The 12,535-nt window shown below is 28.0% G+C and overlaps 1 protein-coding gene across 1 annotated transcript; it reads right to left on the reverse strand.

Moving 5' to 3' along the window:
• Positions 1-1,396: 1,396 nt before the first annotated feature.
• On the reverse strand, positions 1,397-10,002 carry LOC106433765 (sugar transporter ERD6-like). Its single transcript, XM_013874592.3, has 19 exons — positions 9,313-10,002; positions 7,360-9,107; positions 7,198-7,260; positions 6,715-6,804; positions 6,540-6,599; positions 6,384-6,449; positions 6,233-6,298; positions 6,065-6,140; positions 5,919-5,983; positions 5,095-5,187; positions 4,930-5,010; positions 4,442-4,526; positions 4,296-4,339; positions 4,058-4,120; positions 3,897-3,956; positions 2,207-2,260; positions 2,045-2,104; positions 1,826-1,940; positions 1,397-1,714 (listed from the first exon to the last, which is right to left on the reverse strand). Exons 2-19 carry the CDS (start codon positions 7,603-7,605, stop codon positions 1,590-1,592), a joined length of 1,512 nt encoding a protein of 503 aa, XP_013730046.1. The 5' UTR covers positions 7,606-9,107; positions 9,313-10,002; the 3' UTR covers positions 1,397-1,589.
• Between the last annotated feature and the right edge of the window lie 2,533 nt (positions 10,003-12,535).

Genomic DNA, 12,535 nt, shown 5'->3' on the forward strand with positions numbered 1-12,535 from the left:
GCTAATGTGAAGTCTAGCTATGTGAAATTAATAGCATGAGGGATTTACACTTTAACAAGGTGGTATTTACAGTAAACTTCAAAGATATTTTAGGTGCAGTTAGTAAACCGGCCCTCTTTCTAGTGGATTTCAAGTTTGATCCACTCTTCGCTTTCTTTTTTATTTGTATTTATTGGAGAGAAGATTCCACATTGGAATTATGTAAGGGACTTGAGTAATATATAAGGAACTTGGGCTATTCCACGTACTGTCAATTGCTTTTAAGTTGGAAGCCCGTGAAACTTGTCATGATATTAGAATGCACACACAGCCTGACCCATTAATCCGATCCAAAACGTGGTCCGATCATCCCACTAGCTGATGGCCCATAAAAGGTTCAGTTTCTTCGAGATTGCTAGAAAAATAAAGCATTGTCTCGGAGGGTGTATGATGGATTATGCGAGATTAATGGTTATACACCATTATTTTGAGGGAGAGTGTTGAAAAGAAGATCCCACATTGAGAATATTTAAGGGACTTGAATAATATATAAGAGACTTGAGATATTCTACTTACCGCCAATTAGTTTTAAGTTGGAAGTTCATGAAACTTGTCAATGTCTCTGAAAATGGGAATTGAAATCAAGAAAATACTGTTTGTGTGATTTCATAATTGCAGCGAGTGTCACAAGAGAGGATTTTCATCAATCTTATGTGGTTTCTAGTTATCCGCAATGGCTTAAACATCTTTTTTGGCTCGTTTTAATTATCTTCTGGTGAATAATCTGTAGGTGGCTCTGTGTCTTGACTGATTTTGATCATTTGGTTATGTAATATGTGGATATTTTTGGTGGTGGTTGGTATATAACCATATTTACAGCAAAAAAGGAAGGTTAGGAATATTCATCTTCGAAAAGAATGAGTCAAATTCATGTGCTCCAAGTGGCTTTCTAAGAATGCTGGCTAAGTTGTTGAGAAGGAACATGTGTTCTAGCAACATTGTGTTGATTGTTAAATCTGAATTTGCCATCTTTGAAATGAAAGTATGAATTTGATGGTGGGTTATTTGAGAAACGTTAATTAGAAATATTTTGGCATGAAAGCATAAATTGGTAAAATTTATGTAAGATTCGACCATATCATGAGATATGAAAAGACTTTCCTTTATTTTTAGGCCAAATGCAGAAGAAACTGTAAGCCAAAAGTCCAGAAAACAGAAATCGACATCTTGCTATAGCCAAGAAGAACTACTCCTGCCCCACCCCGTCTCCACTGGATCTGTTCCCAGGAGTTGGATTAATTTATGACCAACAGTGAACAGCAATCTTCGTCATTGTTGTCAAACAACAAAAAATGATATGAACCACAAACACAGTGTTTGCAAGTGATATCTGCTAGACCAATCATTCCCAATATGATTTATAATTTTTTTTAACTATATAAATATTTAATTATTTTAACATCAAAAATAACGTGTTGTTTTAGGCTCCAAATAAAAATTCGATATAATCATCCAACACAAGTCAAACTCACATGGACGCTAATAAATTTATAACTCTTTTCTCTGTTTTTTACTTTTCTTGCAACAAGAAATAAAATGATACTTTGGTATTAATGAACAGAATTGGAAAGCAATGTTTGTATTTCTTCGAGTGACCTTCCTTTCGTCTCAGGCACTATGAAATAGATAAACACGATCGACACGGCTGACACGGAGGAGAAAATTAAAAATGTTCCTGAAAATATTTTAATAATTTATTAACAAGATAATCAGTATTAGGAATAACTTGTAGTGTCCCTTACAAATAAGTATTATAAGAACATATAAACATCAAATGACTATTTACCTGATGCATTCCATTGCATTAATATATTGAAGGTGAAAGTAATAATCCAACCACATGCCCAGTTGGTAACTGTAACTAAAGTTCCAGCTGAAACTTTTACGTTCATAGGAAATATCTGTAAAATGTAGGAGTTAGGGAAGTTTGATTTCTTATATTTTAAAATTTGAGTAACACATATGTATTTTTTATTAACACTATACATTGAACATTATGTATTACCTCAGCCATTATAATCCATGGTAGCCCTCCCATGCCCAAAGCATATGATATAATATAACCCTAATAAAAACAAAATCGTATTTATCCAACCATATAAATAGTTAGATACATCCCCAAAATTATATATTTTAAGCAAATAAAAAGTGATATAGATATGTTTACCAGTACGCTGATGAAGGTAAAAAGTGGAGTGAGTTCTGGTAGAATGTCGAATGACTATATAAACATTAGGGAAGATAAGTTTCACAAAAAAAAAAACATTAGGGAAGAAATTTAGTAACTAGGAATCGTAAGTTTAAATTTATATATATTAAATTTACATAATACAGATTGATTAATAAACTTTCATCAGGAGTATTCATAATTTTAATACTTTTCTAAAATTATAATTTCTTGTAATAATATTTCATTTCATATTAAGTGTCATTTTGACCTTGTGCACACAAATTAAGAAAACAATTAATTTTGTGTATTTTTTATATAAAAACACAGTTACCTATACACTTAATCATATTTCAACTAATAAAAAAAAATTACTGCATAAAATTAATAAATTTTGCATTGAAAATCGAAAACGACACTTATTTTGTAACGAAAAAATTTCTCTACAACGGCACTTAATATGAAACGGATGGAGTATATGTTAGCATCCGTGAATAGATTTTAACAGTCTGAAGTAATACATCTATTTTTTTGAGCATATAATTTTTCTTATAAATTTTGAATATTTAAATGAGAATCAATTTTACGCATAGCCCAGATAAAAATCTAGTATAATTTTAAAATTCAGAAGTGTTGATGATCTTTTTAAATGTAGGTTTTAGAATCTATAGTGCATGATCTATATATATATATATATATATATATATATATATATATACATTAACAGTATTTATTGATATAAGATATAAAGAAAGGTGAAAATCCTTTGTCAAAAAGAAAAAAAAAAGATATTTAGAAAGGATCACCTGAAGATAGGGGTGTTCAATCCGGATATCGGTTCGGTTTCGGTTCGGTTTTTTTCGGTTTTCGGTATTTCGGTTAGTAAAATATAACTACCATTCTAAATTCATATTTACTTCGGTTCGGTTCGGTTTATATACCGTCGGTTTTTGGTTTATTCGGTTTTATACCAAAAAACATAATTATTTTGTTTGAGATCATATTATATGAATTTTAGAGTCATATTGTCAACATAATCATTTATTAAAAATATATTACATGTTCAAATAAATGAACAAAAAAGTAAAAATGCTTCTACCATCAAATAAAATAATCAAATCTATAACTAAAATCAAAGCTTGAAATTTTGAAAATAAAAATATGAAACAAAACAGAAACATGAAAGAAATATTTTTCCACTCTTCCATATTTAGTGTTCGTTAAAGTCATGTTTTTTCAATTAATTATTGTCCATCAAATTTATAATCTTCATATTAATATAGTGAAGACTAAAATAAATCAAAAAGATCAAAAAAAGACTTAGAAAATAAAATGTCTGAATTGCGATGTATTGTTATTTAGTTATAGTTCAAGTGTTTTACAAATTAAGATTTTTTATTACTATAAAATTATGGCAATAGTTATTAACACAAATTTAACTTATGTAACAAATAGATTTTCATGTATTATTATAAAATAGATACATATTTACATGTTTTTACTTTTAATCGGTTTTGTTCGGTTTATTCGGTTTAATCGGTTATATACCAAACCATATCCAAATCCTACGGTTTTTATAAAATTATATCCATTCGGTTTATATGGTATATACCAAAACCAAATCATATTGTCTATTTCGGTTCGGTTCGGTTCGGTACGGTTCGGTTTTACCATATTGAACAGCCCATACCTGAAGACTATAGGAAACACTTAAGAGCAAAGCAAACAGGCCCATTCCAGCACAAGAAGCCTGCACAACAATTAAGTAACGACAAATAATACATTATAGACTAAATCTATTAGACATTGCTTCAAGAAAACAGTGATATTTAATTGAGTAAAATATCTAACCATCAGTAGAGTTCTTCTTCCCATTTTATCGACAATAATTGTTCCAATCATCGCTTTTGGTACCTGTAAAGAACCATTCATAATTTAAATACTAAACAAAAATTGTAACAAAGAATTAAGTTTAAAAAAAAGCATTGTGGAGATCTAATACAAAACATTTCTCTGGCTGACTAATTCTAGAGTCTATTTTTAACATGAGTATAAATTCTTACGAATTAATTTCATAATTAGTTTTTACCATGATTGTCGCCATTACAGACGTGCCAATAGCGCTCGGGAAACCTGAAATTAAAATAAGTTACCATTAATTTACTGGATCCGAAAATTAAAGCAAAGTACAAAGTTCGGAAAATATATTGAAAACTGGTTATGTATATTTAATACCTCCTCTTTCATACAGGCTACTAGCATAATATATAACACCTGCGCTACCGGACAGTTGTTGCAAGAGCATCAAACCAACTCCGATCTGTAAAAGTGAATTTATTAACAAAGTTCAGGAGAGACCATAATAGTATTTCTCACATATCTCAGTGACAAAAAAATGGAGAATAATTAGTTTAGATATCATTAAGACAAATGAAAATGAAGTACATGCCGATAACACAAATTTAATATACTTTTTATCTATTTGTATATTATTTAACGTTCTAAATAATGAACCAAAAAATGTATTATTTTAGTTATTGAATAAATTCATTTTTATTATATTATAAAGTGAAAATAGAGTAGAAAAAGCTTTCTAGTAAAAAAATTGGTGTAGAGTAAACTTTTTTTTTTCAAACTATATTTTTAAATAAAAATAGAGTAAAATTGGAGATGCTCTAAGTCAAAATACTCAGAATAGTCATATGAGTCCTAAATACACTTACAATTAACGGAAATACATATCTCCTCTGAAACAGTTCCACAAACCCAGTTTCACCGATTTGTTGTGAAAAATCCATTGTATCCTAAAACAAATAAGAAGTTGTCAAAGTTTAGAAAACCAAGATTATGAGTTAATTTCAAATTAAACTAATAAATTGTTGTAGTACTTTAATTGCGTTAGCTTCTTGTGAGATGTCCACGTCATGGCCTCTTAGTTGTTGTAAAGAAGCTCTGCATTCTTTGTCACGACCAAATTTTGCCTGTCGACATTTCAATAACAACTAAAATTTCAAAAATGTCATAACCAATGCAAAGTATATTGTGCTACAGATTCCATATTGGTAATCTCAGCATTTTCAGTTTATTAGATCATTTATGTGCAATAGATTTCAAATTAATATAATAAAATATCTATATTTTTCAAAAGTATAATATTTATATTTTTCAAAAGTATAATATCTATATTTGTAACTAAATATTGATTACCAATACTAAATATGACATAAAAGTGAATTAAAATACCTTTGAAAACTATTTTTACTGGGAACTTAATCTAGCTGATGTAAAAAATAATATATATGTTAAAATGTAAGTGACATGTGACAGTCTCTCAAAAATACGTTTACTACTATAATATGTAAAACTATAACTTATAACTTAAGAAACATTATGTGTAGTTAATTTAAAGTATAAGTGGCATAGAAATGGAACATCAAAGTTAACATCTTTTTGACATCTTAATTAAACTAGCTAAACACAAGATGTAGAAGACGTCGACATATTTGAACTCAACATTATGTAATATTTAATGTTTTTAGAGTTTCTTTAGGTGTAAATTATGTAAAAAGTTAAAAAAAAAGAATTATTGATCATGCTAATTGACCATTGTTTTGGTATTGTATTTGAAAACACAATTATGGCTGGAGGCACCAATTTGGTGGCACATATAATTTTTTAACAATAGTCAAAGCGATAGTTAGAATTGACTTACCAGCCATCTTGGAGACTCAGGAATGAAGAATAGACAAACGACGTGAAGAACACATGGAACCATACCTTAAGGACAACAAAAGATTGAACTAATCCACTCATGTAATTACTAGTCTATATTCAAGAAATTTTTTTATCGGATCATACCAACGATTGATAGAAATCTCCAGGAAATAAAATTTCCAATGATGAAAAATAGTGAAAGCCCAAAATTTTGCATCAGCTAAAACAATTCCAATAAAGTAAATTAATAAAATTAAAGTTCTAAATCATATTAAGTGTAAATAGAATTCAGGGTTAGTATAAGCTTTGAACCTGATTAGCAAACACGAACGATCCTCGAACATGTTTTGGTGCTATTTCCGCTATATACACGGGAATCTATATAAGAAAAACAAAATATATGTATTTATGAATTAGAGACTGCAACTAAAACTAGATAAATTAATGGATTACAATACGTTACCACGTAGCTAAAGATGCCAACGCCTATTCCAAGTAGGAATCTTCCACAGTCCAGCCAAAGTGCATCCTTTAATTATAAATATAACAGTCATTAGATAACAAGAAATGTAGTAAACTAAAGAAAACAGGCACAACTCAAAAATAGTAACTAATAAACCTTAGCCAGTGCGATACACAACCAGCCTGTTGCGCAGAAAGCTTCACAGAGAAACATTGTCTGTTTTCCAGTTGTTATGGAATAAACAATTGTCGTTAGTATGTATATAGATCGATTTAGTATTAGTTAACCGGTCAACCAAATATTTGGACGAGCTCATAACTAAATTACTTACTCGTTTTCTTCCCAAAACATCAGAAATTTTACCGCTAAATACTGCACCAATGAGTCCTCCTAATGTCATTATTGACCCGAACATTGAGTACTGTAAAATAATTAAAGAGTTAAATGGCAAAAAATACAAGATATTCTTAGAACGACAATATAGATGGCTTCCTCATTAGTAACTAGAACTAGAACTAGAACGAATATAAAAGTCCATCATATAACATGTTTTATCTTCTATGTAAGTTTATAGCACAAATAATATTTTTTTTCTTGCCATATATCAAATGATCTTCTAACAAAACTAAACCCTAAATATAAATGCTATAGACTCAATTTTTTTACGCAACGAGTGTAAATATTTACAAATATATAAGCTGCTTTTTTTGGGTCCAAATAAGCTACTTTTCAACATAAAATTGTGATAAACTTATAGAATCCAAATAAAATTAAAATTGAGTATATATACCGATGCATACTATATTAGACTTACTTCTGCAACTGAGAGAGATAAATCACTGACAATTCCATGTTGGGCAACTGAAGAATAACCGGTCTGCCAAATCGATACATCCAACTCAATTAGAATAAAAATATAATTTTGATCGTAAAGAACCAATCTTAAAACAAAACCAAAAGAGTAAAGCATACTCACACCACAACCGACGCAGAAAGAGCCAGTAACGACGATAAAGGTGATAAGGCACACAGAGGTCGTGACACAACATTCACCATCTTCGTTGTGATGCTTCTTCACTTCTTTATGCCTCTTTGATGATAAACCGGTTTCAAGATAACCGTCTTCGTTTGGGTGTTTCCTTTCTCTTATGCTGAGACTCTTCCTGAGTAAACCACTTTCCATGCTTTTCTGTCTCTCCATAATACTCTTTTGTCTCTCCATTATTACTCTCTTTTTTTTCCTAATGAGAAAGTTAAAGTGCGAAAGTAAGAGTATCTATCGGAGTTTACTTTCTGACGAGTACTTCAAGTTCTCTAAACATTTTTATAGGAGTTGAGAACTGGACAACGTACGAATATTTTACACTTTTTTGTTTGTTTATATTACATAGGCTTGAGCATCTCATGGGTAATATAATTAATTAAAAAGGGACGGAATCAAATCAAGTGAGACAAAACAGTAGGTGGCTTTTGTCTTTAGAGAATATATAGTAATTTAGTTCGAAAAAACGTGGAACTCTGGCCAAAGATTTATAATAGATTGGAATCTGTAGACGCTAGATGTAGAACTAGAAATGTGGTATGGATAATATAATTATGTTTCTCCAAGTACATGATTGTTACATTTTTTTTTTTTTTGGAACACGATTGTTACATACTTTATATGAGTTAAGAAACAACTCTCTCTTTCGCTCTGTTTTGTCTACTCTCGTTTGTGTAAAGAAAAGACATGAACAGAAAATGTAAAAGACCCCAAGGATTCAGTCCTGGCTTTCTATAGATCAAAGATGATGATAGAACTCTTCAAACAAGAGCACAAGCGACCAACAAGAAAACTGTTTTTCAAAACACTGTTTTCTGCACTTTTTAGATTTTTAGGTTAAAGAAATGGAATATACCAAGGAGAGTATTTATACTCAGTCTAAAGTGAAACGAAACCTCTGTCGCAATCAGTATTGTAAACTTGTCTTCCATCTCCAAAACGCAGAGGTTTAGTAAGGCATTCAGCAGATTTCAACTGCTTTGGCAAACCACCAACAAACTTCTGCAAACTTGTCTTAAAGTTTCATCAGGTCATTCAACCTTCATTCAAACATCAAACCGACATTCAAACGGAAATTGAATCATCTACCAATAGCAAATTAGTCATGTTTTAAGACACAATAATTGGTAGAAACCTGTTCAATCCTATGGTTTCATTGAGAGTTCATATATATATTGAGATTTGGATTTTGAATCTTAGCGAAAGTGAATTATGCAGATTGATAAAGATTTTTTTTCATGAAATCCTTAATACAATACAAATAAAACCACTAAATATGGATCTCATAAGACGGTTTAGGAAGGTGAAGTCACATGTAAATTTTCATAAGATGTATAATTTTTTTAATATATTTAGAATGTCTAGATAATTTTTATAGTTTATAATAGTATAACTAACTAGCGTTAAAAACACAAAATGACAAAATAAAATTTAATTTCTTGAGCAGATAAATAGAGATAGTCTTATTGCTAAATAGATTTTGGTAATAGACATAGTAAATCTTGTCAGATAAATATATTAATGATGAAAACACATGCAATAATGTCCTGTCGGAAAGTGGTCATCTCTACAATCACAACGAGGATATTCTTTCATGTCAGCTAAGCATTTTTTGCTTCCGTTAGGACCGCAAACTCCAGCAAACCATCTAACAATTCCACCCTTTTGATCTTCCGCCGCAACTAGTTATTGACAAATGCAAAAAATAAAAATTCCATCTAACAATTCCATCCTTTTGAAAAATTGTTAATGAGTAAAAATTTATCAGCGCAACAAATTACAATTATTTTCTTATCTATCGTAATAGCAGTTTTTACAATTAGGAACAATCAATATTTTCATATCGTCCTATAAACCAATCTGGACAAAAATATAATTGAATAGTACCTTTAGCATGACTTGTAACGAAGAACATGAGTACACAAGAAACCACAAACAAAGTAGAAACCCTCATACTTAAAAAGTTCTTGAAAAAGATTGTCAATAGAGCTTGCTTAGACTTTATTTTCTTAATCTTATAGTAGAATATGTTTCTGTCAGCTTGTTAATATATATACAAAATCAACAAACACAAATAATAGAAATTTTTGATGAGTTAAGAAAAATGAAATAAAATTAAAGTGGGTGTCAAATTTAAAGATAACAAGACAGATATGCAAGAACAGGTGCTCATTTTAAGAAAACATTATTACAACTTGTTTAATATTTGTTGACTACTAGATTTGTTTATTGTCAACAAGATAGAGATGCAAATATAGTGCTTATTTAATATATTTTTTGTTTACTATAAGAAAACAAATCTAATAGTTGTTGATATGAGTTTTTTAAAATAATCCAACTATATATTAAGATTTCATTTAAGTGATTTTTGCTTACGTGTCACTCATATGTGAAATTTTAGAAAACTGTTATAATTTAATTGGTTGATAATTTTTGTTAATTATTTATTTTAACCAGATCTAAAAATAATAGATAACTATATAACAAAGTAATACAAGTTACCAAACAACACAACTAATATTACAAATAATGATTTATGGTCACTAATTGCAGATTTACAAAAAGTATATAATGTTCCATCAATTATTTTTTATAGTTATATACATACTTTAATATATTTTTATATAAATTAATATAAAGGTTCTATATTTTATTATAGTTTCTATATCATTTATAAGACTTTTATTAAATCATTTCTAAAGGCTTATAAATTCATTTCTAGGACTTATAAATTCTTTAAAATCATCTGTAAATGCTTCTAAATCTATTTAAAATTGTATAAATGTATATTTATAATTATTTATAAATCATATAGAATTATTTCATACTTCTTATATTATATTAAAATAGTAATCATTTAAGTAACTTTTGGTTACTAGCTAGCTTTATAGGTGAAATATTAAAGATTGTTATAATTTTGATGGGATTTTAGATTTTATTTTTTCCAATTCTAAAATAAAAAGAATTAATTATGGAAATACTTTAATAAGATCTAAAGAAAATCTCTTTAGTGAACCACAAAACTTAAAACATTTATAAATAATTGAGAACCCACTCAATTGATTTTTGCTTATCTATCGAGCTCATATATGAAGTTTTTAAATTTTTTTATAACTTGATTGGTTGATGATTTTTGTTAATTTATTTTAACATAATCTAAAAATAAAAGGTAAATATATAAAAATTAATTCTAGTTATCAAACAACACAATTAATATTAGAAATATTTATGGTAAATAATTCCAGATTTATAGAAAGAATATATAATGTTTCATCTATCACTTTCATCAAACTCGTCTTCATTTTTGTCATACTTCTCATAATTAGAAAGATTTCATATTCTCAGTTGTGCAAATCAATAAGAAAGATGGTATCAGTTTGTTGTTCAGGTACCTCGACTGCATTGACAAACGAATCTTGTTGTAAAGGGGGTTTGTCTCCACAACATTTCTATCACAAAGAGTAACTTTGATTTGGTTTGTATCTTTCATTTTCAAGGGAATGACATATATATATATATATATATATACTAGGATAAGATCCGCGCCTTGCGCGGGATAAACATTATATATATAAATTATTTTATATATTATATGTTTATAACATATTATGAAATAATAAATATATATTGAATAATTAAAAAGTCATTATCTACTACTTATATAATTAAATTAGTGCAAACATATAAATAAATTTTATAAATCGAAAAAATATTTTTTCTATTTGATATGATGTATAATTAAATTTAAATGATAGTAACATATATGGTATATTTTAATATTAATATTTATTAAATGATGCTTTTTGCTCATATTTTTTTTATTATTTGTATCTGTTATAGCAAAAAGTCTAAATTAGTGATAACAAAATTTTCACTGTGGGATTAATGGTTTATGTAATTGATAATATTTTAAAAAATTAAGTTATCAATATTTTTTCAAATTTTTTATCAAAAAAATGTTCAAAGTAAATTTCAAATTAAGATATTTATATATTTTTATATGGCATATAGTTTAATTTAAAATGATACATATATTTATATATCTTTTATTTTTGATACTTATTAAATGAGACTTTCAACTTATATTATTTTTTAATTATTTGTATCATGTCATAACAAAAGTTTTAAATCATAGATTACTACATTTGAATGTGAAACTTTTAACAGTTTTTAGTAATTTATACTCGTTTTTAAAAATTCAAAATATAATATATAAATATTTTTTTAAATTTTTATTATATAGTTAGTATGATTGTTTAATTTATTTTAATAACTTAAAATTAAATAAATATAATTATAACACACACTGATTTTTATCAAATCTTTATTATTCAAAATCATTAATTGTCATATATACTTTAGCCAATTTAGGCAATTCTGTAATTTTATTTAAGAAAATAATGAAGCACATTTAATAGTGTATTTATTGTGGTTTGATAAAAAGCTTATTATATATTTAGATGGACCAACCTATTTCTCTAAGGATTATAAGAATCATTCTAGTGATGACATGTGGCTACAAAAAAATGTTGCAATGCTTCTCAAATAATATATAGGGGATATATATATATATATATGTTTTGTGGTACTGGTAGGTAAGAAATTAACAGCAGATTTACAACGAAACCATTTAGAAGTCTTTTACTTCAGTGTAACAACGCTTTGCAAGGAAATCAGTTCGGTACAATCCACTAAAAATACGTTTTCACCAACTATTTTACTTTTACTCGTACATTCGTCGTTAAACGAATATAAAGTTTATTGTCGTAAAATATTCCTTATTTTACAACAAAGTTACAACCAATTGTTATCTTCATCGTTAAATTACAGATTTCCTCGTAAGTTTACTTCTGCTTTACGACAAATTAATTTTTCCACATAAACTCCTCATCAAATCGTGTGACGACCAATATTAATATTCCTCGTAAATGTTTCCTAGTAAATCGTAAGTTTTCTTGTAGTGAAAACCCACAAAGTCAGCTGAGAGATTAGAGTATATAGTTTTAAGCTTTTACAAATTGTAATCAACATGATTCTTTAATAATTATTTTTCAAATAACCCATGATCGAATTCGTGCTTTCATCTCGAACACACCATACTCAGATCGAA

Source organism: Brassica napus, chromosome A9, assembly GCF_020379485.1.
Source record: "Brassica napus cultivar Da-Ae chromosome A9, Da-Ae, whole genome shotgun sequence".
Taxonomy (NCBI): Eukaryota; Viridiplantae; Streptophyta; class Magnoliopsida; order Brassicales; family Brassicaceae; genus Brassica; species Brassica napus.

Bases quoted from the DNA above. Each gene is read 5' to 3' on its own strand.
- LOC106433765 (XM_013874592.3), bottom strand. From the start codon at position 7,605: ATGGAGAGACAAAAGAGTATTATGGAGAGACAGAAAAGCATGGAAAGT. The intron at 5,984-6,064 runs GTATGATCCGAT...GTTGTCCTTAAG, and splicing joins GAGATTTCTATCAATCGTTG to GTATGGTTCCATGTGTTCTT. The intron at 1,941-2,044 runs GTAATACATAAT...TACATTTTACAG, and splicing joins CATGGATTATAATGGCTGAG to ATATTTCCTATGAACGTAAA.